A 27962-nucleotide genomic window follows, 5' to 3' on the forward strand; every position below is an offset into this window, starting at 1 on the left:
AAAGAGAAGGACTGAAAGGAGAGAACCAGCCGAGTCCTGAGAGCACTTGGAATTTTTCCAGACCTTATTCAATTTGTATGGCAATCAATGAAGCGATGGAAAGACGAAGGCAGGTGCTGGAGGCAGGGTTTATTGACACAACATTGTACAATAGATAGATAGAACTTATCTAGCCAACGGGTCAGCATTGTAGCGAGTGGAGCACCAGCTCTCCTTGGCTGCAATCCCAAACCGGCCCTGCCTTCTTATTACCAATTTCCAGCTTATATCATTCACAGAATCCGTTTATCGTTACCCCAAACCAGACGACTGGTTTCAGGACGCAATCAGTTGCCAATAGAATGAATAAATAGATTTAAACAAATTTTCAAGCACTGCCAAGTAAAATGTCATCGTTTTCTGGGATTCTAGTGCTTTAGTGCTTAAACAATAAGATTTCCTTCTTTATTGAACCCTTTCGCTTCCTTCCAGACCTTCCCCACAAACTCCCGCCATGACTGTCCGCTTTCGCTTGGTCCCCCTCTTTCAGGCAATGGCCACTGTAAATCTTGCCTTTCAACTGCTCACAATTTTCACAATGCAATTTCAATGCGTTTTATCGAATGCTTCTTGTCTGCCAAACGTCATACACATGTTCCATGTGCCATGTTCCACAGTGTGTATGCGTGTGTACGAGCATCTGTATCTGTGTCGAGCTGTTGCCATTTTGTTGCATACTTTTGTGCACGCTCATCGGCAAATTGAATTTATGCGCTGCAGGCATTGGGAAAAACTCTCAGAGAAGAGTCGGGCAGTGGCAAGCATTGATTTCGTCATGTCAGTGGATGGAACAAAGAAGTGGAGGACGGGAGGGGTGGCACGGAATGGCACGGGATGGCATGGGATGGCATGGGATGGCACTCCAGGGCTAAGCGGAGAGTGCATGGATTGTGCACACTGCATGCGCATAAAATCCTGTCGTTTTGGCACCCCATCAAGTTCTCCTCACACAAATTCCCATGCATATTACATTTAGAGGGGCTCTGCGACGAAAGGGCTAATTCTGCAGCTAGCTGCGGATTGCCTACTGGCATCGAACGTATCGAACTCGCATTGAAGATGGGGCTTAACGAGTTGCTGCGAAGTGGCTCTGTAATCAGTCGGATTAGGGAAAACAGACGCCGCACCATTAATTATACCTCCTACAAGCTTTTAATTGTGCAGTTCACTGGTACACTAAATACTAAACAGTCGACGCTTAGGCCTCCTCCTCCTCTTCCACCTTGGGCTTGGGCTTGCGCCTTGATGGGCCCCGGACACGTGGTGGCCTCTTGGTTGTTGTGGACTTCGGTTTCGGGTTCTCGAGCTCATCGAGCTCGGCATCAGTTAAACGATCCTTGTACCAGTCAGCACTAGTAAAAAAAAACAGGCAGGAGACATTAAAATGGGGTGTAAGCGAACAGATCTACGGATCATACCAATCAGGAACCTTCCGCGCCCAGTCACAATTTTTGGAATCCTCGTCGAATACCTGGCCGAGCTTGCAGCCGTTGCGACGGGGCAAATCGCCATTGACGCACACGTAGAAGAACTGACAGTCGTCGGGATCGGCGTAGCGGGGATGGGTTACAGCAATGCTTTCATTCACCTTGGGACACGTAAACTCAAAGATGTCCTCCGACTTGCAGCCAGTAACGCCCACTTCATCGGGCCACGTGCAGATACCGGTCTTGGGATTGAAAACCAGGCCTTGCGGGCAGGTAATCATGTTGAACTTGCCATCGACGCAGAAGTAAAACTTGTCGCAAATGCCGGGCTTCTCGTGGCCAAAGTATCCGTTCTTTCGGGGGCAGTGCTGCGAGGACTGAGGCTCTTCTGTGGGCGGGTAAAATGTTGGCCATTTAAAAATCACAAAGCAAAACAATCGCATTCCCCTTATCCCATCTCTGGCACCTACATATAAAATCTGCTAACGCACTTTCCACAAAACAGAATATTTCTAGGCCCAGCGTCCTGCTGGTCATGGAAACCTTTTCTTTCTATACTTCTATAAATTCATTACGTTTTCTGTCCGCCTGCACAAATGGCAAGCACACAAATGTATATTTAGGTGAATTCCTAAATGTATATATGTACATATATGGAATGCTTATTTTAGTCATATGTCAACGAGAGACAAAGGTAATTGAAATTGCTAATGGGCCTGCACAATGTGCACACTAATTGCTCTGATGGTTGGCAAATAATTTATTTAAAAACTAAATTTAAGGCAATATTTAATGTTACATAAAAGACAGAATTCATTTTACACCGGTTTATAGCCAGTTTTTGACTATACCGTTCTTAAAGCATCTCCTTACCACTGCGTATGGGTAAGTTTGCAAGGAATGATGCGGGGAAGGAAAACTTTAATAAAGTATTCTGTTGAAAAGTTTCAAGGATGCTACATCTACACGTGGCGTGGCAAATGTCAAAGAATTCTCTTCATGCTTAAAGCTGCGGGAAGCCAATTGGGGATGGTTGGGCTTAAAATTTCGATGGCCCCACCATCACCACCAGCACCAAGGAAATAATAAAATCACGAATAAAACAAGTCTACTGGGAAACGAAAAATAAAAACAAAGCACCACACCCCACCGTACCGTACCGTACCGAAGACTCGAGCCTCGAGCCTCGCGACCAAAGACCTATTGACGACAACAATTTAGGTTAACCGCCTCGCATGCCGTTTGCATAATAAATAAGTTAACAAAAAACGCAGCCAGAAGTAACGAGCAAATAAGTGCGGGCACGCAGCGCGTTTATGGGTTGATTTTGGCCAGAACGGAGACTGAGGCAGGGGCCGGTTTAAATATAGCACGGGGCGTGAGATTTTTTGCTGCACGTTGCGGTGCGCATACGTTAGGAAGGGAACTTAACGGCAGTTTACAAATTAAGCAGACCCGGCTCTATACTCACGTAGCTTGGACCGTTTGGTGCAATCGATGTTGTAGGGCAAGTCGCACTTCTCCTCGATAGGCGTGTAGTCGTTGAAGACCATGCCGTCGGCACAGAGGCGTTCCGTGGGTACACCATCGCTGCAAGATCATAGAACAGTCAATCAAACAATCTTTCTTCTCACAGTCGCACTGGTTTGGGGGGGGTGGGGGGTTCCAGCATGCAATATTACACATACGCGCCATGCGCACCATCCCGACATCCCAAACCAATCAACTTCCTTGAAAACTGACAGCTTGACACTTACAGACAGGCGTAGTATTTGTCGCACTGCTTGCTATCCGGGTAGAAGCCATTTGCCTCCGGGCACTCCTCGGTGGGCTCGTATTCTGCCGCCTCCTGCTTGCGCTTGGGCACAACAGCCGCCTCCCCGACCGGGTCGCGATCGCGTGGCGGAAAATGGCGCTGCGATGGAGGATGACCCGCACCGATGCGGAATTGTCCCCGGTACTTGGCTTGCTGGGCGAACGTTGTTGTGATGCCTGTGATGAGAAGAGAGACCGGTTAGTTTAACATCAAGCCAGTTTACATATTTTGCTCAGTGTGGCCTGCACGTTTAGTTTTTGTTTTAGCTCAACTTTTCCACTTTGTTTGCAAGAAACCCGTTTCGATCAACTCAAAAAACATCTACAGATATGTATGTACATATATGAGTTGGCGCCTTGCTCCGTTGGCTTTTACTCTCTGTTGGCCAATATTGCGACATGGGCTAAGCGGTCAAGCGACCTTAAAAGTGAAAGTATATTCAAGATAGTATTGTATATGCTCGTAAACAGCTGTTTTGAGCGGCATCAGCTGTGGCCCAAGACGGCTTCGATGTACCGTCGGCTGAGGCCTTGAACCGTGCAAAGAGATGACTGCAAACACAGTCTCAATCAGCGGAAAGCCAAGTTTTAGCCATGCACTTCCGACAAGTTGCAAAATCACACACGCAGGCAACAACTGCATCAACAGCCAGGGAGCATGGAGCATGGAGCACGGGGCACGGAGCACGGAGCACTCTTCAAGGTAAACCACTCCAATCAGGCGTTGCAAAAAAATAAAAAGCAAACAAACTCGAGAAACAAGAAAAGACGATTTCAATTTTTGTGCCGCCACCGCCGACACCGCCGCCGCACTCAGCAACAACAATGCCATCAAGTTGCTGATGCTGACGTAGACTGGCTGACATTCGATTAAACGTTAATAAAGCAACAATTCCACACAGCAATTAGTGCGTGAAGTGTCGGGCAACATTTAAGCCAGGCAACTACAACTACAACTACAACCAGAACCACGCCACGCCGCGCCACGACACCAACAACAGAAATACCAAGGCGGCGCTGGTGTCGCTCATGCCGTTGCAGCTGTCGCTTGTCATTGAAACATGTTTCGTACACGGGCCTGGCACTGGCAAAAAACAAACAAGAAACAAAAAAGAAAAAAAGAAAAAGCAGCTCTAGCTTTCATAGTTGAGGTTGCTAATACTCTACGGCAGGGGCGCAATAAAAAAAGCTCAGAATATAGCAGCGAAATGACTCGGGAAATTCCACACGCCGTGGGAACCACATGACTGAAATTAGTTGCTGCAAATTTCTAATTAAACAGTGTCCTTAGTTGCGTGATACTTCACAACATCCATTGAGAACTTCATTAAAACTGTTGGCCAGTCCTTAAATCTGTAGATGTCCAAGGGCATTTCCTTTTCGGTATGCCGCCGATATGAAGCCGTTTTCCTTTTTTATGGGAGTTTTTTTGTTGGCTGCAGTATGAGTGTGTCAAGCGGAGCGTCCCAGAGCGTGGCCTATGCGGTTTGAGTTGCTGACTTGGTCCCGGCTCTGACAGTCGCTCTGACAGATTGTCAACAAGTTTGTCACAGAGTCAGCCGGGTCTGTCGAAAACGAGGGCCCTGTTCGGCCCGTTCCCGGCCCGTTTGACTTGGTTTCCAGTCCGGTTAAACTAGATTAATTGTGTGCCTATGCCTTGGCTCCCTTGGCCTCCCCGCCCCTCCTCTGATGTGGATGTGTTGCTAAACATTTTTGGGCTCCGCTTTCTTTCGGCTATTGAATTCAAGTCACACACGTTGTGGGTGTTGAGCCATCGTCTTGGGGGAAAGGTGCATGTGGCATGTGGCATGTAGCATGCGTGTTAAGTTCAATGAACATTAAATAGATTAAAAATAAACAGATTGAAGCACTTTTTCATGTCATTCATTGAACTGATGCGAGATTGATAATGGACTCAACTCAGACAGCTCATTTCGGAGGGGTTGAACGGTAAACTTCCTTCAACATTCCCGACATTCGCTCATACATTATTCGTATTTTAGGATAAAATGTCAACACAGCCCGAAAGAAAAATAAATTATACAATTTTTGAATATGTGTGTTTCAATCAAATTAAAACTTTTCCATTGTTTCGAGCGAAGCTCGCATTCACGCAGCACGAAAGGAGTTTTTCCCCCAGTTGAATATAGATTTAATTTATTCCATTTCTGTTTGAACGTATCCCTGCATTTTGCAGCAGCACCGAATTTCAATACATTCAATTATGAGCTGCCACAATTTGCAATATTTTTCATGGCCATTTTAATGTAATTACAAAATTCGGCTTACGCCCAGGCACACGTTCACGCCCTCGCACGCAACAGTTGCTTGCATATTTATTCCGGCGAATTAACAATGTGAAATTTTAATGCTCTGCATATTTGGAGACAAACAAATTTTTAATGAGCTTTCACACAATAAATGAGCATAAAATTTGGCAGAAATTAAATTCCCGAATTTCCCATTGCGCTCTCAGTTGCAGCGCCACGAAACTATAGCAAACAAACCAAAAACCAAATGCTATGCAAATTGACAACAACAACAAGTGTCACAATGCCCACGATAGACAGGGGCTTTTGTGTCTGTTACGTACGGATATTTACACGTGTATTCTGCCATCAAAATCAGACGCAAATTGACATGATTTGAGGGCAACAGTGCAGATATGCACATAAACAAAGGCACAAATAATGTTAACAACAAAATTTTCAGCTTAGATGTAGCATGAAAAGTTTTTAAATGTTTGGCTGTTTTGCTGTTTGGCTTAGTCCAACATTTGCATATTGTTCCCGTTGCCATTTGTTGGTTTGTTTCGTTTATTTGCTTTTGGTTCAACAATTAGATGGCGATTGTGTGCAATGTGCAGAGCATTAAAGTCAGAATAAATTATTTAAACATTGGCGTACAGGCAGCATAGTGTGTTAATGACGTATTATTAATTGGGAAATGCAATTAAGAGCTTTTTCAGACTTACCCACAGTCAAAGCCAGAGCAAATATGCAAATTTTCAAAAGCGCCATTTTATTAGCCGACGTAAACCTGCACAGACAGATAGTATAATTTAAAAACTGCAATTAATATGATTTCAGGCCCTTTTAAAGACATTTAATGAAATCCGAAAGCTTTTCTCATCACGCCAGCAACTGAAATTCACTTTGCACTTCATTTTATCTTCCTTTCAACTTCGTCCGCTGCCGGACTGCACTCACCAAACTTCTGCTTTGGACTTGGAGCTGGAAAACTGATTGGAGCCAATCATTTATTGTTTCTCATTCGGCTCGCATACTGCTGGAATCAACTTGGCACGCTAAGCTTTTTTTAACTCACTCTTTTGAGTCTTTTGGCTAAGCTTGCAAGAGCACAACATTTCTTCTCTCTGCACTTGGGCGCCGATCGAAAGCTTTTTCCATTATCTTCTCTCAACGAGCTTTAAGCGATGGTCGCGCGTGCGTACTTATAAAGAGCCGGCTTTCTCAAGCAAGCCAAACTTAAAGAGCACAATTTAAGCATTTTGTAGAGGATAACGTTAAATGTAAATGAAACAACCTTTGCGTTTAAAAACATTTCTGCAAGCCCATGCAACCATGTACCATTAACATCAACTATGCCAATAAGCTGTAAACAAATGGGAGCCCCGTCCTAGGAAACATGATCAACCGCAACGGGCTCCCAAGGAAAAGCAGTATGTACACAATTTCAGTCGGAAACGTAGCTAGCCAGGATATTTTACAAAGTTGTAACGAGCACATCGCTTCTCGAGCAGGAATGGGAAATTTGTCAAAAAGACGACAGGACGTGCTCCATTTCGAGCAGGCATCGATGATTTGCATTTTTGAAATTAACCAAAAAATATGACAAAATGTCGTACACAAGTTGGCCTCGGCTCGCCTCAATGTCGGCAGGTGGCTCTGCTCCTGCATATTCAGACTACGTTTGCTGCATCATTCTGCAGGCACAAAACACATTTAACTTGTCAAAGCTCAGCCTGGTACACAGCCTCCTTGGGCACGACCTTTCCGGGCTCGTTTTCCAGCTCCTTGGTTTTCGTTTGCCTGTCATTTTGTGTGTTATAATTGTGACAAATTGTTCTTTTCTCGTCCTCGTCCTCCTGCTACTGCTACTGGTGCTACTCTTACTGTTACACATCAAGAGCTGCAAATTTAAGCAAGATTTCAAGCAAAATTGTGGAAGCTTTATGTAAATGGCATAATTAAATGGAATGACATGAATGGCGATAGATCGTATTTAAGAAATGTTGCCTGCAAATGCAAATCGCCCCTATTCATAATCCTGGGCTTCTTAGCATTCTTATTTTCCATTCCACTTGGGATGTTTCAACTTTAAAATATGCTTGGCCGCCGGCAATTTAATAGAGGGTACAAAATGGGGTGGAAGGGAAATCGCTTAGCACAATTTTGGCCGCATTAGCAGCGATTACACAAAGCGCCCACACAATGCAATGCAACAATGGCATAACAATCACGAGTGAAATTAAAACGTTACGCTTGCAGAAATTTAGTTTTTGTTCTCGCAGGGTTCGGTGGAAGCTATTTGGAATCCGTACGGTTCTATGACACCCGCTTCAATGCGTCCGTCCATCCAGCTTATGCGCCGCAAAGTATGCGGTGGCAGTTTCCAAGTGGCTGTGCTGTCTGCCGCTCTCTGACTGCTGACTGCTAACTGCTGACTGCGGTCGAAAACTTTACCAAAAGCTAATCATAATTTCTTGCTGATAGTTGGTCCAAGTCCTTGTGCACGGTTCGGTTCGTCCACGCTCCACGCTCCCCGCCCCGAGACTCGCCGCAGCTTGCACTTTTTATCTATCCTCCGCTTTATTATTATTTTCAATTTCTGGTAACCGCAGCGCCCTAAGCGCCACGTTATTGTCGTATAATTGAATATAATGGCAATGGCAATGGGGGATCTGTCTCCAGGGGGTATTATTCAATGGGGGTGGATGGTCTTACTCATTGTATTAGCCGTCGGTTATCTGACAGTTTTCTGCTGTGTCCGCAACAATACATTCGCCTGGGGACACGAGTATGCATGTGATTGGGTGCTGCTTACCCACCGCATCGGGTATCCATTGAACACCGAGCACCGAGCACAACTTACAAAGTTTTTCTGAAAAATGTAGGTTACATCTGTCTGATGCATTTTTACTGGTTTAAGCCCTGGAGATTTTCACTTAAATCGATTGCCTTAAAGTATCCAATGATTTATATCATAATCCTGTCACATGCTTTACTGATTCAATACATAAACTCCTGAGGGCAACCACCAACGCCCTGTCCGCCCTACCCGCCCTGTCCTGTCCTGTCCTGTCCTGTCCTGGGCATGTCCGCGTCATCTGCCTGTCAGCGAGTCGATTTTGAATTGTCAGTGCAGTGCCACACGTGTCACGTGCGTCATTGGACCGCTATTACACGCCAACAGCTTGCCTCTTGGTTTGGATCGTTGCTGTCATGGCTGCCCGTTGTTGTTTTGCCCCTTTTTCCATTTTTAATTAATGAGCAACAACGGTGCGTGGCGGTCCCCACAGTGGCCCCCACACACCCAACTCGATTGGAGGAGGGGTACTGGGAATCTGCGAGCTGCGAGCTGCGAACTGCGAGATAGCTGAAAATCTGAAACTAAGCCTCTGTTTGGTCATGTTTGGAATTCATTGTCTGTCTGTCTGCTCGTTTGTCTGGCATAAGTCCCTTTAGTTGGGCATCAGCATTTTTAATTGGGATTATACATAGTTTGGTTTACATAAGTAGGCGACTGAAATTTTAAATGACAATTTTCAATGGACATTTTCATTGAACAATGACAGCTTGCCCTGGTTCGGTGCATTGGCTCTGGGGTCCGCCACTAAGCAGATCAGGAGATAATGCGGGCCCAGTCCGCAGGGGAAACAGTTCTAGAACATCCGCTTATCGAGAATGCCGTCAAATGTACAGTCCAACCTCCTTTCAATCAATGTCAGCTGGCCCAAGAGGGCAGTATAGAGCACATCAAAAGTAAGTACCCATGCAGGTATGAAGTGCAGATGTAAGTGCTCCACACTGTCATCTAGGACCATCTAGGACTACTGTCCACAGCATTATGCAAGACGACGTCGCTCACGGCTGCAGACCATGTCGCGATAGTCTCGCGATTGCCACAGATTGTGACGTTTCAGGTCAGATTCGTTGGCTGGCATGTAGGCAAAGAAGGTGTCCTGGATGTATCCGCCCAGGTGGGAGTCGCCGCGCAGGGCCAGCCAAGTGAGACGCGTTTCCTCCAGAGCCAATTGATTAAGTGTGCCGTAGTATTCCTTTTTCATATTCTTGGCTTGGCACATGACTCTCTTTTTGTGGGTATAGCTGACCAAACCTGTGTCAGTGCGGGTTTTGACATTTAGCATCCTTTTTTGACGGGCCGTTTCCTTTAGACCGATAGTTTTGATGAGTTGACACGAGGAATTGACCAGCTTCTGCATCTCCATGCTTGTGTATGACTTTCCGTAGCGCTTGGACACCCAATCTATCAGCATCGGCACCTTGTGGGCATTGGGAAATGTCGCCAAAACATAGTTGGGATTGGACTTCATGATCTTCAGGGCTGCCTTTAGCAGAGCCTCTATTTGATGCCTGTCGTCAGGATTAATGGGCTTCACGCTCTGCACCGTCCTCGACTCATCCTCCTTTTTTTTCTCAGCTGCCATTGCAGCTTCCTCTGCGGCGGCGTTCTCTCTAAATACTCCGATAGCGCAGCTTGCGGCCGCTTTGAGCACAGCTTTCGAGGACCATTCATTATCTTTATCTGGCCCTGGACTCGCACCGTTGCTCCCGGCTAGGGCCGCAATGCAAAGTTTCTCGATTAGCGGCTGCTTATCCTCCAGATCCACGGGAAAGTCGTCCGATCCCGGCTCAACGTCTTGAAGGTCAAGTCCTTGTAGATTGAATATCTTGAAGAAGTCAAGCTCTATGCCCTGGCCGGTCCTTGTGGTAAAACAGTCTGTCTCTTGCTCTAGCGGATTTTTACGTGGACACTGGAGAGTCCGACTACAGGGCGGAATGAGATCGGCGAGATTTTTAAAGTCTGTGGTGAGCACCTTTGAATCGTCTTTGGTTATCTGCGACTTTTTCTTTGTATGCCTGGTGCTGGACGTCTTACGAGTCTTTCTCTTGTGCGGGTGATTCAAAAGGCTGGCCGTTTTACGCGTATGTCTTTTGAGCGACTTCTTATCCGTTTCGCTGGGTTCAACCAATATCTCGTCTCCGATCACCAGTTTGCAGTCTGCTTCCACCAGTTTGCAGTCTCCGGCCCCACATCGTCTGTTTGAATGCTGACCTCCTTGCAGCTCCACCACTTTAACCAATCCATCATCTTCCGGAAGCGGATGGGCTTTGGGATGCAAATCGGCGCCCAGAAGAATCGACAAATCGGCCCTACTGGCTCTTTTCGTATGGGGCGTGCTTACGAGATGAGTGCACACCTGACAAGTTCCGTCCGCTTTCCCACTGCGAACCTTTCCGACTTTGATCAACTGTCGCTGGGAAAAATGTCGGATCTTTTCGGCTGCGCACTCGATCTCTCTTTCTAGATTCTGTGTGACCCGCTTGCGAGAGGCCTTTTTGTCGGAGCCCGACAAGTCCAGTAGAGACATACATCTCTGGAAAGCTTCCTCGGCGACCTCCTCCTTCTTCTTTGTTGCGGCTTCCTTTACCAGGCGATGGGTGTGGCACAGGGACTCCTCCTCCCCAACGCCCGTCATCGGGGGGTCCAAAGTCAGGCGATTGAGCTCGTCTGACAGCAGTTTCTTGATCACCCGCTTGGCGGGTGAAAGCTTGTAGTAGGAGAACCACCGTAAGTCCTCCTCTGGAATCTCGTACAGCCCCCTATTGTTGTCATATTCGGGAAAGCGCAGCTTGCTGTCGGGAGGTCCCCACTGTTGGTTTTCCGCCGGATTGAACAGCTTCGGCCGCGGCAGAGGTGCAAAGTATGGAGACTCACAATCAACCCTGTGCTTAGGCTTAGGCTGTGTTACCGATTTGTGCCTAATTTTGGCACAGCCCCCGGGTCGCAGCTTCTTCGAGTGCGTGCATGGGGGCAGCAGTCGGTCCAGCTCGCGCAAGGTGGCCGGCATATCCAGGTGGGCAATGGCCGAGAGGAGCAGCTGTTCGTTCACCGTGAAATTTTTACGGGAGCACTCGGAGTCGGCGGAGGTATCGATCGGCTTGTACTCGGCCTCCCAGATGAAATAGAGAAAGGCTAGTTCGCTGCCATTACTGATTTTCATGATGGTCTTGATTCGGGAAGATGTCACCATAGGCCGAAGGCCCAAGTGGTACAAGCAGCTAGACACACGATACGTCGACTCCTGTTCCGTGTCGTCCCGCAGGGCACGGAACAGCATGTCACAGGCACCGATCTGCACCCGTGATAGTCCCCGCAACCAGTTGACGCTCTGACTCTGCAAAAACTTTGACAGCGCGGTTCCATCCATTTTCATTCGATTCAACTTCTTTGGCAGGCGAAGATATTTTTGTAAATTTTGTCTTTTTCCATAAAATTGTTCACTACAAATTTATGTGTACGAGTACTTAATCATGTGTGTCTGGAGAATACTAGAAGGTTACTTTCAAAAAAGATTACCGGAACTTTATCTCTACTTTTGGGAATCTCCTTTGCTGCCCTCAAGAGCCAGTCAGAGATTTCAGAGGTTGAAACCAATGTTAATTACTTCATGGAATACAAATTCCATCAAGGAGCACAAACCAAATCAAAAGCCTTTTACATTTTAAAACGAAATTTAATTCAATTACGCAGCTTAACTGCCCAGCAGAATGTAATAACCGCAAACGAAAGGAGAAAGAATAGAAGACGGGCAGGACAGGCATGACACGCAGGACACTCAGCCAAGACAGGACGGGGCGCGGGAGAGACTTGACTTGGCTAAGTAAGCGAGCGACTGCCATGCGGCTACATCATTGCATTTGTGCTCTTGGATGTCGTTTGTAATTGTCTGTACTTAAAAACTCATCAGACAAAACGACAATGCGGCAATGGTCGGGGCAATGGGGCCTGCACTGGAAGTGGAATCATGCCCATCACCACCACCAGCATCAGCAGCCGCCATCAACATCAACATCACCAGCCGCCACCGCCACCGCCATCGCCATCGCCGACGCCATTGCCACCGCCATTGCCATTGCCATCGCCCTCAACCAGGCCAACAGTTAAGGACAGTTTTATCAACTGCAGGACAAATATTGTTGCATACCCCCAGGCGCAATAAGGCGAGCTGAGCCCGAACTAGTTGCGTGTTGTGTCGTTGTTTAGTTTTGTTAGCACTTTATGCAAAATGGCGACTGTTCCATGTTTGTCTTGTAGTGCGACAACAAGTGGGCAGGAGTGGCCGGCACTGATATCCCTAGCCACAAGCCCCTATCAGGGCGCACTTGACGGTTGGCGCATGGCGCATGCAAAAGTATTTAATCAACACTCAGTGGCATTTGCAGCATTCAAAATGAGTTTAAAATGCTCTTTACTGTAACTCAGCTCTGTGGCAATTAGTCGCATTGTGGTGCGAAGTCTGAGTTATGCACTGAGCGTACAGTTTGCATATAAATAAGGCGGCGACAAAACTTTGCTAATGCTCCTGATGAAGTTACTCGGCTCGCCCAACACGGCAGCCAACGAGTGCACGGTGCTGGGGAGCGGAGTGGCAGCTGCGGCATCTGTGGCATGGAACGCATTTTGCATTTTTAATGCAGACTCAATCTATGCAATTATAAATTTAATGTGCACAATGGAGCACATTCAGTTTTAAGCGGCATAAAATGAAGTGCCAACCTCAAGAAGGCAGCTTCTTCAGTAGATAAAATTGTAGTAGCCGGGGAACGGCACGTCCTTACAGCCTGTCCATAACCTTTCACTACGGTTCTTGGGCTTGGCTCATCAGTAATTTCAAATGGTCCCACATTGCCGAACGACAAAGTTCCAGGAGCCCGCCAACAAAATATTTACACTCCAAGGAAGGCCCCCTACAAGCCCTCTACTCTGGATCCAATTTGCAGCATAGCAGGAGGCGCCTCCGCCTCTTCAACTGAAGCTCTACGAGGAGTACGAGGAGCCTCGACTCCATGGCGACCCTTGCCGCTCTGGCCTGACGTAGAGATGAATGAAAATTGATTCCCTTTCTACTGCGGACTGGCAATTGAATCAATTTTTGTAATTTTATTTGCGCATAAATAAAGGATATGGCAGCCACAAAGCTTCGACCCAACTTCGACCACAGGTGGGCGGACAGGACATGCCAGGGCCAATCATACAAAACTTCACAGAGGATTGGGACTGTCAACTTGGCTCGCCCCACTATCATCCGCCCATCCAGATATACTCGTGCACTGCAAAGGCTGTTGGGCCGGTGGCTGCGGGCTAAATGGGCGAGGACTAGACCGACTGGGACCAGCGCCTGAAACTATGCTTTGAACTTAATTAGCTGCACATTACGAATTTTTACTGCCAGAGTCGGTTACTGCAGTCAGTCGGTCGGTTGGTCCTTGCCACTTCCTTTGGCCATTTTACGGCAGGACTAATTTTTGTTTTCGACAACGTCGACGACGACGCCAACAGCAAAGGGTTGTCGCAGCCCCGGCCATACACATGGCAAGGCAGGGGAAAGAAGGGGACCTGGGGAGGCTGGGAAAACTGAGGAAACGAAGGAAGGGACTCCAGGTAGGAAATGTTATACCACAGGCTGCACAGGCTGCGTCGTCGACGCCAAAGGAAATGTTACCGAGATTAAATGTACTGCAACGACCATGGCGATGTCGGATAGGCCGTCGGATGAGGAGGTCGTTGCAATATATAGAGGGTGTGGGTGTGGGGGGGGGGGGGGACTGGCCCTGTCTACGCGGACAGGTGGTCAAGGCGTGATTATGCTGTGACACCCCATGGCCTGGCCCTGGAAGCCAGCTCCCGATTCCATTCCATTCCATTCCAGAGGAGAGGGCAGCTCCCGCTCCTGCTCTGCCCACCATTTGCCCACCGATGCTTTGTCCTGCGTGTTGGCGGTGGCGTAATAAGCGAAATGAATTTATGCAGCACAAATTTTTGCAGCTCCCCATTTTCATTGCTCTTTTTCTTTCTACTCTCCACTTTTTTCCTTTAGCTGTAATTAAGCAAAAATGCCGAGCTGGATATTTAAAATGATCAACAAAACTTTCCGAGCTGCTTGGGCTTTTGCTTATTTAATGCTGCCCGTATGGAATATCCTAATGGCTTTATCAAACGAATGGCCATCGAACACTGAAGCTCAAGTTTATAATTGCCACATTTTGCTTTTGATAAGCAACAGAGAGCGAGGGAGATGAAAACTCTTCCTCTGACCTGAACAGAACCCATCATAAAGCGATAAGCACTTTTGCCTTCACAGAATGGAGCGAGCTTAAGAGCCCCCGCAGAATGTGATGGGGAAAATATGTTTGTAAACGATGAACTTCAAGTGGCTGTGGGTAAATATAAAACAGCAAGTGAACTGAACACCAAGCACACATCGCACAGCACAGGGAATCTGTGCATCTTCGACGAGTACTGGTCGCAGTGGGCAGTGGGGCCGGCGATGCCAGTGTGATATCGAGCCAGGAAGAGGAACAGAACAGTAACAGGAGTGGAGCACAGACAACTTGGGTCCAAACGAAGCAACCAACACGTATCAGTAGCAGCCAGGGTCGCAAAGTCGAGAAGCTTCAGTGATACCCAGGAGCAGTATAAGTTTCCGAGCGTATTCCACAACTCATCATTGCATTGTATTGCGTTGGCTCCACAGTGCTCACCTCAGGCACGTGCCTTCCGCAATTTAAAGGCGGACCTGCAGAAGAGTAAAGGAGTAAAGGAGCAAAGGAGCAAAGGATCCCGTTCCGATGCCGGCACCAAACAAAAAGTGCAACCACAACAATTGCAAAAAGGGAATAAAGAAGCATAAAAGAATGAAGCTTACTGAACAACAAAAAAAAAACTATTTGAAGTCGGTATATCCGTTTAGGAAGCCAACAACTTCCCCTTACATAAGTAGTGGTAAACACACACAAACACCCCAAAAGAAAAACCAACACCCCCGTCACAGGCACACACACACACACACACACACACACAGACACTCAAAAACATAGATAGAAACACAGAAATACACACGCAGGAAGCACTAGCGCTGGGTAAAGGAGTCAAGTCGAGTCGAGGCGGCCGTACGCATGGCTTTTTGCCTTTCCCACTCCCAGTCAAAGGCATGTTCTTGAGCAGCTTTTCATAGACGTTAAGCCAGAGAGCTGCACTTGTCGTATCCCTCCCTCTGCTATGCCACGCTGTGCCGTGCCGTGCTCTGCCGTTCCCCATTCTTTGGCCAACTTGAAGTTTTCATAACAAATAAGAAAGGCTCGATACTTTGAGTAGTCCAAAAGTTAAGCTCAAGCCCGCTCAAAGGCTGGCAGCCAGATAAAATGCAAAGCTCTTGAGCGTTTGAAACTTAATAAAAAATCCTCCGCGCTTCGCACTCGTCCCAGTAGTTCCGGAGTTCAATGTCAGGCTGTGCTGTGCTGTGCTGTGCTGCCTGCCATGGAATGGGCCAAGTAATTTCTTAACACATCGCAAAAAGGGCTCAGCATACAATAAATAATAAAAAGTAATTTCTTGCACACTAAGAAAGATACTTGGTCTTGAATAATTTGTTAAGAATACTTTCGGGCATGAAGCGAAAAAAAAATCCTTTGGCCAGCTAAGATTTTTGATTAAAACATTTGTGGGTGGCACAACCCCCCAGCCGGGGCGTGCCGTTCAAGGTGAGCACGCAAGTTTTTGAAAAATTTTAATTAATTCTCTGTTAAATGAAAACTTTCCAGGACATTGGGACAATGAAATATGGCTTGCCAGATGAGGGACACATCCACGCACCCACGCATTTGCTCATTTTGATTTATGGCTTAAGGGTTAAGGGTTAAGGAAACTATGGCTCGATTGAAGCTCTTCACTATCGCCGGCTCAAAGGGATCAGCCCGGGCACGTTCGTGGAGTTGCCCTCGGGGGGAGTGCTCTCATATCGCGGTGCTTTTATTTCATTGTTGAAACGCACGTTACCCAGCAGCCACTGGCTGTAAGCAGCATTCAAAGCATTTCGCACCACATATTCCTTTTGACACCCGCTTTAATATTTATGGCCTAATGCAGGCATGGACGCAGCCCCTCTGCCAGTGGCCGATGCTATGTGGCCACATAGCAACTTCTTCTCATAAAGTGTCCGGCCACGCCACGCCGCGACGCCCGGCACGGCCCGGCCCAGACCTGCCCTGTTTTGTTTCTAGCAATTTAACAGCTTTTGGGTAAAATAACAAGCCCAGCCAAACACACATCACGACAAGCAACAACCAACAACCAACGAACGCAACAACGTTCGGGGAACGGGCAACAAAAAGTCAAGCCAAACAATGCGCCACAAGAGGAGTCCGCACCTCTGCTGCCAGAGCGGAAAGTGGAAGACTACAGCTGTAGAGGCAGATGTCAGGGAGAGGAGACAGACAGGGGGGATGGCGACGGGGATGGGTACTGCATATTTTTGCAACACAAAATAAACCGCAACAGCAGCAATTTGCGTCGGTTGTTAGTTTGGAGAGTTGCTTAAATTTACATGGACAGGGCGCACACATGACTAGACATGCGATCTATGGGCAATGGGGTAGGGGGTACGGGGTGTGGCATGTGGCGTATGGGGTATGGGCTACGGACAGTGTATGTGTTCACGTAGGACCCTGCGCCATAACTGAATAAAACCATTTTTAAACAATTACCTTTAGGAGTGCTTTTATGAGCGCGGAAGTTGCGGACCAGCCGGAAAAAAACCAAACTAGCCCTCGCAGGGAACTCTCTAAAAAAATGGCCAGAGCAATATTTGGCTTCCATTAGCTACGTTTTATGGACTCCCCAGCGATCCTCTCCGTTAACAGCTATTCAAGAGGTCGTGAGGTAAGTTCTCCACTACCTTCGTCATCTCAGATCGAAGACTGGAGCTGGCCTTTCCCTGGAATCAATCAAATTCAATCTAGGACATAATTTCGTGACATACACGAAGTCACGAGCAGACCTTTGATTTCTGCAGCCCCAGGCACATGTGCAATCCTTGTGCAATGTGCAAACATCAGGACTAAGTTTTCTGTTGCAACTTGCAAGGCTGAAAGTGTTCAAAGGAATCATAAGTCAGGCCCGTGAGTGCTCATACGTGAGTTGCCTCGGCAATCAGATGAACTCCTGCCAGCTTCATAATTGTGACCGAAGGGTGTTTGGGGCTTTTATTTGTTGAGTGCTTTTCAAGGTTGTCGCTGCATTCGGAGATCCGGCGAGCTCTCCCGACAGCGCTTTCCACTTATCTCGGACAAAAAATGCAGCACCAAAACTGCAGTGTAGCATAAAATGGCAAAATACAAATAAATAAGTAAATAAAAAAAAAAAATAGATTGCCAGGAGACCAACATCTACACCCCGAGGCGAGGTTACGCATGCGTGCCGCAACAGTTCCCGCCCACTGGCACTGCCTACCACCAGACACATACTCGTATCAACCCATCACGCTGAGTGCGGTGCCATGCTTGTCTGCTGGCTGCTGGTTGCCGGCTGCCACTTCTAACCCTCCGACTTGAATTATGAAATGTGAAAATTGTGTTAAATAAGTAAACAGAGGATGCGTTTGTGCAACATTCACACACGGGGCCGCCCACAATCCCCTCCTGTGCCTTCGACCACAGACACGCTCAAGTCACGTATCCACGAACTGACTTTCACATTTCATGGCAGCCCAACCGCCCAGCAGAGTAGAAAAAAAGCCATTTAGGCAACTCCCTCGCCACCCATGCCCCCCCATGCGAACCTCCAAATGCCATCCCCACTCACAACCGATCCGCCACCCCCCAAAGTACGCTGTACGAGCAGCTGTCCCTTCAGTCAGAGCCATGCAGCAGTTGCAATATTTGATCTAAAATATGTATGGGCGGCGGAAATTGTTTTGTGTTAAATGGCGGAAGCAACGGGATTGTAATTAAAATTTGCTGTAAACTTAATGGAAAGTATTTAATATACAATTGGAATTTCCCCACCCCCTCCAGCACCCACTGGAGCAGCAGGCCTGACTTTGACAGCGGACGAATGGAAATGCTCCTCCGGAATGTGGCCAAGGTTCTGATGAAATAGTATCTGCTCATGCCCGCCCCCAGTCGGAGTGGATGTACATACTAGTACTGTACGACCACGAACCCAGTTGTATGGCAAATTAAATAGTTGCCAGCATGGAGTATCTGTTCTGGATAACTTGTACATTTCATTACCTTTGATCTGGGAAGGAGTGCGAGCATATTCTCATCGCCCAATGAGTGGCTGGAGCCCGGCAAACATTCAATGGCCACCTAAAATATGCAACGAATTTTCTGGACGACTCCAGCTGCATGCGAAATATTCTTTCCGCCTGCACGCCCCAACCCTTCCTCCATCCGACCCCAATAAACCCGTTTTGCATGCGTACGAGTATGTGCATGCCTCAAATAGTTGCCACACATTAAATTTCCGGACCACCATCCGTTCTTTAAATGCAGAAGGATGTGCAATAAACGCCAACTAAAAGCCACGCCAAAAAATTACAAAAATTAAAAAACGAAGCAAAGAAACGCAGGAGAGCAGGAAAGAGAAGCAGAGGAAACGGAGAGGAAATTCCATGGCAAAGGAAAATGCCGAAAATGAAATGACGCTAAAAGTATCGCAATAAAAATGCATTAAAATGCCTTTACCAGGGAGTATATAATTTTGTTGCTCCCTCGTGTACGTCGTCCTGGTCGTAGTCGGAGTCGGAGTCAGAGTCGTAGTCGGAGTCGGAGTCGTAGACAGTCGTAGTCGTATGCGTTGTCCCCAACTGTATTTCAATACAATCTATGGCGAACAATTAGGCGCCGATTCGAATTTATTCCGTATTCGGGGGGCTGCAGACGTCTGGGAATAATATTTTTATGGCCAATGGCGCGTATAAATCCCGGACAGCTGGCATGTAATTCAAAATGGCCAGAGGAACGTGCAATACATACTAAGTTCTGCCAGCTACGGGGTAACGACTGCTCTATAATTTATAGTTTCGCTTGATTTGAGTACATAAATTTCCTGCCAAACGCCTTAACTGTGCAACGCCTTTGGATGCGCTGATCAATAGCCGAAGATGCAGAATATTTCGTGAGTCGTCTGGGCCAATGCGCTTTTAATGTGTTTATTGACTTTGCAAGCGACAGGGAAGCGACGGGGAAATGGCCAGGCCAAAGCCAGGCTGAAACGGAGAGAGTCGAGAGATTAGGCCAATCAATCAAGTGCCATCTAGTTAATTAATCCTGATAGTGCCGAAGGTAAGAAGTGTGTGCGTGTGTGTGGCTCTGTCTTGAATCTCATTCTTAATATTTATAGCAGGAAAAATGTAAATAAATTCCATGGATTCCGTATATTCCATATATTCCAATATATGCATTCAGAGTCCGAGTACATGTGTGCTTTGCACTCCCAGCCACACCAGTAACTGCACATTAAACATGAAATTTCACTTAGACTGGCATGCAACTAATCTGCGTAGGAAGTGGGCGAGTGGGCAAAGTACATTTATATTTAATTCGAGTACAATATACTGCAGTGTAGCTGTTGCTGTTGCTGTTGCTGTTTCTGTAGCATTCGAGGCATTCGAAGGACGCAGCCAGTCCAAGAGTTTGTGCCTTAATGAAGAGTTGTTCAAGTCGGACAATAGCTCAAAAAATGCAATACTCGATTGCATATGTGTACACACTCGTAAATTAAAAATGCAATCGAAATTTAATTAAATTCCCTAATCCGGTGAGCGTAAGGAACACGTACGTACACACACACATACATGCATATTTATGCACAATCGCAGCCATGCGGCAAGAGGAAAGTTCAATTACAGCCAACTCAAATAAAGCCAAGTTAATTTGAAGCCCGGCTAGGTTGAATAACTTGCTTGCAGTTTAATTAGGGAATAGTAATGGGAATATTTCGGGGACCAATATAGATAGAAGCTTCGATAACGAATGTATGAGTCGATTGGGTTACTTTTGTTGTGACATAGTATGCGAAAATCAGGTATGTGAACGATTAAAAGATATGGTTCGTTGGGCTCTTCAGTCACGCTCTGTTAGTGCAATTTTTGTATCGGTCTGGGTTTTCTGTCAAATTTAGAAGAGGAAACGTAGAAAAAAGGAAATTAAATAATTAAATTCAAAATTTTCGATCACCGACACATACAACCCTTCAGATAGTTCGACTCAAATGGGTAGCACTGACAAATCTGCCTTGTTCAACACTGGATAATACTTTGAAGCGTCATCGTTGCTTTCATTTTATGATTCGCTTCTATAAACTTTACACGTTTTTTCTGAAAACTATGGACCACGACACCCAAAAAACTGTCAAAGAGTGGTGCGTTTGCGAGAAGTGTCCGAGAGCAGTGCTGCACATTCCGTTGGACAGCAACCTCCGCTGCCAATTGTGTGGACTGGAGCGGCGTCCTAAAACCGATCCCAGCTCCAGCGACGAAGAGGAGTACGCCGCCAACCTACGGCAGAAGATGCTTCTAGAGCGACGACATGCCGAGGAGGCGCTCCAAAGTGGTGTCCGCGTCAAGGTGCCTAAGCGAGCCAAGAAGCCATGTTCAGTGCAGAGCTGCAAGAAGAATTGCCTCAAGTGCGGGGGAATGGCCAAGCCAAGAGCCGAGAAGGAGCCTTTAGCCGGGCACTTTCCAACTCCCAAAGAAGCCTTACCGAAGTGGCGTCTTGGGCTACAAACTTTAGATCGCGCAACTTCAGTTGCGCCACCATCATCGCCTTCATCTCTGAAGTCTTTGCAACCCGCATTCGAGTCCATGTGGGAGCCTTTGCCCAGTGACGTCACAAACCAGGTGGACAAGTCTCATCGACACAGGGCATTGCTTGCAAAACGTTTGGTCATTCCCCTGAAGACACCCATCACGGATCCATCTGGCGGGGCAGTCTCCAAGCGAAACAAGAGCTTAGCGTCACTTTTGCACCCTGGCACCAGCCCCCCGCTGCCACCCCTCTCAAAAGTGGTGGCCTCCATTATGGCTGAACAGGGGGCAGAAAAGGGCCGTGAAAAAGGTGGCGGATTAGAACACGGTTCGATTGAGGCCGAAAACCAAATGGAAAGCCAGTTTTGCCCCTTTGACTCCTACGAGGGGCCGTCGGAGGATGCACTTGTCGTAGACAGTGCCCGCATCATGCTGCAGAGCCCCATGGCGCTGAACACGACCCCATTGCTCGTCTCTTCAGACTTGGAAGAGGGCGCTAAAGATGACTCTAAAGATATCAGCGGCAATTGCAAGCACGGCCCATCCAACAACGGCCCATCCAACAACGGGCAGCCCATCGCCCCGAAAACATTCGAGTTTTTAGACTTTGAAGAGAAAGAAGTACAAGTAGGTAAGAAGAGCGATCCTTTGGTGGAGAAGATATTTACGAAGTGTTTTGTGGATCAAATAATAAAAGCCCTGAGCCTTTCCTGTCCTGAACCTAATGAAGATTGCGCTGCAGAGAACGAACAACTGAAGTCCGAATCCGAGTCGGAGTCCAAAGGATCAGCTAGCCCACCTATCAAGGATGTATCTAATGAACGTGTAATTTCCTCAAATAAATCTCAGACCGATGCAGAGTATTCAAAAGTCTTATCAAAAAAATTGAACAGCACCCATGGCTTGCATGAACCCGCCAATAGGGTGTGCAGGACAGCCGGTATGAAGCGGGAGGGCGCAAAGCCAATGGCTAGTGGGATGTCTCCGGTACGGAAATCAAAGTTAGGAGCAGAGTCCGCATCATCGGTGTGCGACAAATGCGGACATCAGCGAAACGATGGCGATGCTGCTATGCCAAATAAGAATTCCAGAGCAAAGAGTGTCAAGCAGATACCTATAAAAGAACCCAAGGAATTTGTAGGCCCCTATCGTAGTACTAGCAAGAACGCAATGCCAGCCAAGAAAATCTGTCAAGTCTCTAAAGAGTTGTTCGGCAAAGAGCCATCTTACTCATTGAGAGTTCCAGACAAGACTGGTAAACTCTATAGAACTTTTCACTGTTGTCCAAGAACTAATTTAGCTAAGCAAAAATTGAAGCGGGAAGGCCTTAAGCCGACCTGCACCAAAGAGATGAAAAAATATAAGCCCGATTCTCTTGTTAGTAATAATTCGAGCACACCAATGAAATCCGAAGAAGACCTTGAAGGCTCTTCACAGACAGTACCAGACCCAGTTTCTAAATCCGTATCAGACCAGAGGCTTCTCAGAAATATCTCATCAGAAGGCAGCAATCTTGAAGAAGAATTCCACAAAACACCCGATGCATACCTACCTATAGACGGAAGGACTATACAACCGCATATGTTGTCGCATAGCTGCATGGAGAGAGAAGTCTCAATCCATTGGCGACGAATCCACACCTTGGAAACAGTTTCACATGTCTGTGGGGAGATGCTCAAGCCTAAGATGGCTTCACACAGATGCACTGTCATGGAAAATCTCAAGAAGACCACCTTGTCGGATCAACCTGCTACCAGTACGTCGATCTATGAGTTCCGCATGCCTGACATAGATTCCAATGCGTTCGAAAAGTCCGGAATGGCTAGCCCTCCTCGTAACATAAGCGAAACCCACAGGCGAAATGAAGATGGGAACAAGAGTGGGCATGAGACACCTGTAGCTCACTCGCCAACACCAAGGCACATGGATCTCTTCTTAAGGAAAATGATGCGGAGGCCCAGTCCGCCCATTTGTCCCGTTCCTTCAGTAAAATACATTAGACGAAAGATAAGAGCACAAGAGGGTCTGAGACAGTATGATGTTTCGGAATTATCATTTATGCGAAATTCGGAGAGCCTGGTGCAACACAAGGAATCTGCAGGTGTGGTGCCTCATGATGAGAAACGAATGCCTCCATTTCAGTATGGAAATATCCCATCGAAGGCCGATCATCTTGAGGTGAAGCTAGGGAGACGAATCCGGAGGGAGCATTCGCTGGAACGCAGATTCAATATGCTCGTAAAGTCCAAGTCCCAACCTCCAGAGACGAAGTCGGAGCAAGAAAAACGCAGAGAATATTTGCTGAAGGTGAAACTTGAAGAGATGACGACAAAGCCAATTCAGCTGCTGACTCCGCATGAAGAAACATAAAAGCTGGGATCCACGTCGATTACTCCATAGATCTTGGGATCATTTTCTCATACAAATTAGTTGCCAGAAAAGTAGAATCTTCCAAATAAGTTTGTTGATTGAGGGACCACACAAAGAACTAGAGAGGCTTCTTCAAAGACGTTAATGTCTTCCTTAGGAGTTTTGTTTTTTGTCCCAGTTTAGTTTGGTTGTTCTATCGTTTCTATTTTCACAAAAGACTAACTTTGAATTGGACGATTTTTTAGTACAGATCTGCAAGCCATAGAAGAATGCCATCAACAGTATATCCCATTCGGGTGCGTTATCGCAATCCTGTGGCGGCTTTCATTAGCGGACTCGCGAGTTTGGCCTATTGGATGGTTTACTGGTTGGCCTATTTCATAATTTATGTGAGTATGAAGCAGAGACTGGGTCCGGTCAGAACATTGACACTCTGAAATCTATGTTGCAGCTTTCCGGATGTGCTATTATCTTGGGCCTGGTCTGGCCACGACACGCGTGGCGAGTGCTAAACTCTGTGCTGAAGCAGGAACGACACATGGAACGACAGTTCAAAGACGAATTATGAGTTGTATGTATATTTTTTAATAAAACTTTCGAGCAAGAACTACAAAACGCTCAAATACTCGTGTCTCTCACATCAGATCAGATCAGAATTGCCTAGCTTTATTTATATAATAGTTAATTGCGTGTTACACTACTAATTTCATTTATGTAGATGTTAGTTCTGCTTTAATTACATTTAAAGTAAATATTTATGCACATCAATATGTACTTGTGTGTACTCGTTAATATTATTATCAATTGCAATTGTTGCTTGCACTCAACTAAATAAGGCCGCCTTGCCCGGTGCTCCTTTGTATACATTTACATAATTGTAAGTCAAAACAAAAATAATAATTGGCTAAAACAGTTTCGAAACTTGTGTACTGGCTGCCAGCTAATAACAGAAACTCGGCTACACAATACGCAGTATGTACTCAACTGCAGCCAAAAACAAAAACAACATTCTTGTGTTGTGACTTCAAGTGACGATCAGAGAGAGAGACCCGGCTGATGCCGCATAATAAAATTGAGACTATCAAATGGAAACTCACGATCAAAGACCAGGGGACTCGTGCCGTGGAGGTCAGATGCGATGTTTCGCTTTACTTGGAATATACTCGCAGACATGCACGCAAAGAGGGGCGTGCATGAGTATGGGTGTGTTGATGTGTGTATGTACTTGATGTATGATTCTTGTTCTGTCTTATCAATTAGCTAGATGTGATTTGGAGCATTAACTATAAATCTACATATTAAGATTTAATTCCATTCTTAGTTGCCAGCAACGTTTTGCACCTCACTCGAACTAATTATTTCGTAATCTTTGCTGGAGCTCTCCGAATCCGACTCCGAGTTGCGTGGTGTTCTGAAAGGGAAAACAGATACGATCAGTAAGTAGTTCAGCAGACAAAGGGTACGCTACTGAGAAAGGCCACATTTTGAAAACTCTTATTGACAAGGATAAGTGTAAAAAGCTTAAATGATGCAAAAATAATAAAATTGGAGAACTTACTCAGCTTAGCGAAAGGGTAATCTTGAGCATGGACCTCCCCACACCTAAATGACCACAAACCATGAACTCTGTTAGAGCTCCACCAAGGGAGCAAGGGGTACGACGATTCGATTTCAACAGCGGCATGAAATCAACTCTTTTTTACTTTACAAGTAAATATGAGGGAATGAAGTTAATGAATTAATCGATTTTAATAAATAATAAATAAGCAAATCCTGAGAACCATCTACCATTACCATTGCCATTACCATTCAGGCTTCACTTATCTGAAATCACATGTATTTACAAATAGCATGCTCTAGAAAAAAAGACTACATGGATAATGTAATGAACGCGATCTAAGCATATCAAACAAAAAAGATTAATGCAATTAATTGAAATTATACAGTAATATTTATTAAGGAACAAAAGTATACAGTTATGAGCTAACTTTAATGCATGTAGTTTGCGCTATTTGTTTTATTATGAAGGAAACAAACACACACAAACCCGAAAACGTCATCACAATCATAAATAATAAATTCGAGCAACACATCAAGATTCCTTGTCAATATAAAGCGGACCCCAGCTTACCCAGCTTTGGACTCCTCGGGCGGAGCCTGCGGCTCCTCGTCGTCTTCGTACTCGTCGGCCCCAACTTTGCGACGTTTGCGAACCTCCAGGTCAGCATCGTGCTCTTTGATAAGCTCAATTTTCTCCGGCTCTAAGGTGGAGACCTCCGCCTCATCGGCGTCCCCATCCGCATCCACAGCTGTATCCTCGGCGTCACTGTCCTTTTCCTTTTTCTTTGCCTTTGATTTAGATTTCTTGTCGGTCTTAGAGGATGAGTTGGCCGCATCGCTTCCATAATTGCTCTGTTTACAGTATATTAAATTTGAGTTTCGATTAAGTTTCTTTTGGCAAGGCACGTACCTCATAAAGGGGCCAGAAGGAGGCGAAGAAGCCCACATCCTCGGTCAAGTTGGGGAAGATCCAGAAATGCAATTTACCACCAGTCAAAGCCCAGACTATGGTGAACACGATTAAGCGCACCACAGTCAGAGCCAGAATGAAAACAAGGAAGCCTGCCGCGGCTATGGAGAGATAGTAGACGCCCTTGCGCAGCAGTGGCGGCCAGAGGGGGAAAAGACAGATGCCCACTGCGCCCAGGAGGAGGATGAAGCCGAATATCCAATAGTGTAGTGGTATGGGATCGTAGATCCAAACATACGCCTCAGAACCGTCCACAAAGATTTGCTCCGGATGCATATCCAGGCGTATCTTACGCTTCTTCTTCTCCTTCTTATCTTTCTCAGTGGTCGCTGAGGGCCCATCGCCATTGCCGCTGTCAGCTTCCAGATCGGTGTCCTTCTTATCGTCCTTTGGTTTTTCCTTTTCCTTGATCTCTCCCTTTTTCTCAGCAGATTTGCCCCGTATCTCGTCCAGCGTAACGGGCACCTTTTTGGCGCGGTGGAAAAACTTATGCTCCAGCATAACGTCCATGAATTCCACGGCCTGCTCACGGGTTGTGAAGAGTGGATTGTTACCTTCGGTAAATTTAGATTTCAGCAGAGCATCCAGGGCCTTGCTCGAGGTGAAGTACTCGACAACGTGGCTTAAGAACTTGGTTTTCTTTGTCTTGACATTCTTCTTCAGCCACTTGGCCACGTTCTTCTCGTCCTTCGATGGCTTCTCCACCTTCTGTTGTCCGGGCTCGGCATATTCCTAAAAAAAAGTTGATGTCAATGTATGTACACATGTAATTCACCAGCTCACTTTCCCATGCTACGATCGACGTAGCACAGGCAAATATAGGCCACGACACAAATTTAGTTCCCGTCACACTCAAGCACTCTCATCTGCTCCAAGTGGTTCTGGCCTACAAATGAATGTTAACAGACCACAACCCCCGCCTTAATACCATGCCATCGTCGAAGATCTCCTGCTCCTCCTCCTCCTCCTCCTCCGCATCTCCAACAATTCGCTCATCCTCGCTCATTTCCACGGACACTATTATTTAACTCGCAAATAAAGTAACTTTATCAAGCACTATAACCCGTCTCACAGCTAGAAAATGTTTTTCTTAGCTGTGACGTGTTGCAATCGCTGCGAGGGTCTAGAAAGTATTGAATCTTAGCAACGCTTAGTGTCTGGTCAAACGAGTCTCGATCACAACATCAACACAAACGCACACACATATACATGTGCCCATTGAAACTTTCCCCAACAACAACAACAGCTGATAAGTGGGAGCACCTGACAAGTGTGGGTAATTCAGATAGAGATAGAGAGAGAGAGCGAGATCAGCTTACAAGTAAAGCTTACAAATTTACGGTTAGCAGAAGCGTTGCCACCGGGTGGATTACAAGCGCACAGCTGTTTATTTGCAGATCAGGAAAAAAAGAACGGAATTTCACCAAATATATTAAACTCCAATATTCTGTTCAGCAGGGGGTGCAGTGGTGCGGGGAAAGTTAATTATAGCCGGTTGCATGCGGGGGCCACACACTGACATCGAGGAAACATATGTGTGGCTGTGAGTGTATAGAATTTAACCCCTGCATATAAAGAACCACAGATTAGATGTGACATATGATCCCACATCCCACTGACCACGTAATTGTTTTAAATTAATGTTTACCCGTTTGCAAAATCAAAACAACAACCAAAAACAGCACGCCAATTGAACTGTGGCTACCACACACACACACATTGGCCAAGACGCAGATTGGTCTTGGCCAGCACTTACATCTTTGCGACGACGCGTACGTTTCTTCTCCGACATGGTGGCTCAGGTAATTCCAATTACAGCTTTTAAATCAATTGTTTGTAGGAAATTATTAAATTTTGACACTATCTCTGCCACACATGCACGACAGCCAGTGTGACCGCGGGTTTATCGTTAAAATATACCGTC

General features: G+C 46.4%; 4 protein-coding genes across 6 annotated transcripts; 1 reads left to right on the plus strand and 3 right to left on the minus strand.

The window, feature by feature from the left end:
• Positions 1-1165: 1165 nt before the first annotated feature.
• Positions 1166-6555, minus strand: LOC108164230 (protein obstructor-E). The gene is made up of 6 exons (XM_017299861.2): positions 6491-6555; positions 6256-6320; positions 3224-3458; positions 2938-3056; positions 1458-1854; positions 1166-1391 (listed from the first exon to the last, which is right to left on the minus strand). The coding sequence occupies exons 1-6, from the start codon at positions 6538-6540 to the stop codon at positions 1238-1240; spliced, it is 1020 nt and encodes a 339-aa protein (XP_017155350.2). The 5' UTR covers positions 6541-6555; the 3' UTR covers positions 1166-1237.
• A 2729-nt stretch (positions 6556-9284) lies between these two features.
• On the minus strand, positions 9285-11849 carry LOC108163467. Its single transcript, XM_017298764.2, has one exon. It carries the CDS (start codon positions 11761-11763, stop codon positions 9370-9372), a length of 2394 nt encoding a protein of 797 aa, XP_017154253.1. The 5' UTR covers positions 11764-11849; the 3' UTR covers positions 9285-9369.
• Positions 11850-20519: 8670 nt separating this feature from the next.
• LOC108163466 lies at positions 20520-24455 on the plus strand. 2 transcript variants are annotated; one of them, XM_017298762.2, is made up of 3 exons: positions 20520-21769; positions 21869-23897; positions 23960-24455. In XM_017298762.2, exons 1-2 carry the CDS (start codon positions 20677-20679, stop codon positions 23506-23508), a joined length of 2733 nt encoding a protein of 910 aa, XP_017154251.1. In that variant the 5' UTR covers positions 20520-20676; the 3' UTR covers positions 23509-23897; positions 23960-24455. The 2 variants fall into 2 exon arrangements, with proteins under 2 accessions (XP_017154251.1, XP_017154250.1); XM_017298761.2 differs by having other exon boundaries at positions 20521-23897.
• LOC108163468 (translocation protein SEC62) lies at positions 24076-27953 on the minus strand. Of its 2 annotated transcripts, none has more exons than XM_017298765.2 (4): positions 26967-27148; positions 25979-26770; positions 25640-25920; positions 24076-24919 (listed from the first exon to the last, which is right to left on the minus strand). In XM_017298765.2, the coding sequence occupies exons 1-4, from the start codon at positions 27042-27044 to the stop codon at positions 24826-24828; spliced, it is 1245 nt and encodes a 414-aa protein (XP_017154254.1). In that variant the 5' UTR covers positions 27045-27148; the 3' UTR covers positions 24076-24825. The 2 variants fall into 2 exon arrangements, with proteins under 2 accessions (XP_017154254.1, XP_017154256.1); XM_017298767.2 differs by lacking the exon at positions 26967-27148 and adding an exon at positions 27795-27953 and having other exon boundaries at positions 24078-24919.
• Positions 27954-27962: the final 9 nt, after the last annotated feature.

Source organism: Drosophila miranda, chromosome 4 (genome assembly GCF_003369915.1).
Source record: "Drosophila miranda strain MSH22 chromosome 4, D.miranda_PacBio2.1, whole genome shotgun sequence".
NCBI classification, from domain to species: domain Eukaryota; kingdom Metazoa; phylum Arthropoda; class Insecta; order Diptera; family Drosophilidae; genus Drosophila; species Drosophila miranda.

Coding starts and splice junctions, on each gene's coding strand:
- LOC108163467 (XM_017298764.2), bottom strand. CDS start 11,763: ATGAAAATGGATGGAACCGCGCTGTCAAAGTTTTTGCAGAGTCAGAGC.
- LOC108164230 (XM_017299861.2), bottom strand. CDS start 6,540: ATGATTGGCTCCAATCAGTTTTCCAGCTCCAAGTCCAAAGCAGAAGTT. Junction 3,459..6,255: donor TGCTCTGGCTTTGACTGTGG/GTAAGTCTGAAA, acceptor TTCTCATCACAG/GCATCACAACAACGTTCGCC. Junction 3,057..3,223: donor GACAAATACTACGCCTGTCT/GTAAGTGTCAAG, acceptor ATGATCTTGCAG/CGATGGTGTACCCACGGAAC.
- LOC108163466 (XM_017298761.2), top strand. CDS start 20,677: ATGATTCGCTTCTATAAACTTTACACGTTTTTTCTGAAAACTATGGAC.
- LOC108163468 (XM_017298765.2), bottom strand. CDS start 27,044: ATGAGCGAGGATGAGCGAATTGTTGGAGATGCGGAGGAGGAGGAGGAG. Junction 26,771..26,966: donor AGATCTTCGACGATGGCATG/GTATTAAGGCGG, acceptor ACTTTTTTTTAG/GAATATGCCGAGCCCGGACA. Junction 24,920..25,639: donor CCCGAGGAGTCCAAAGCTGG/GTAAGCTGGGGT, acceptor TTTCCCTTTCAG/AACACCACGCAACTCGGAGT.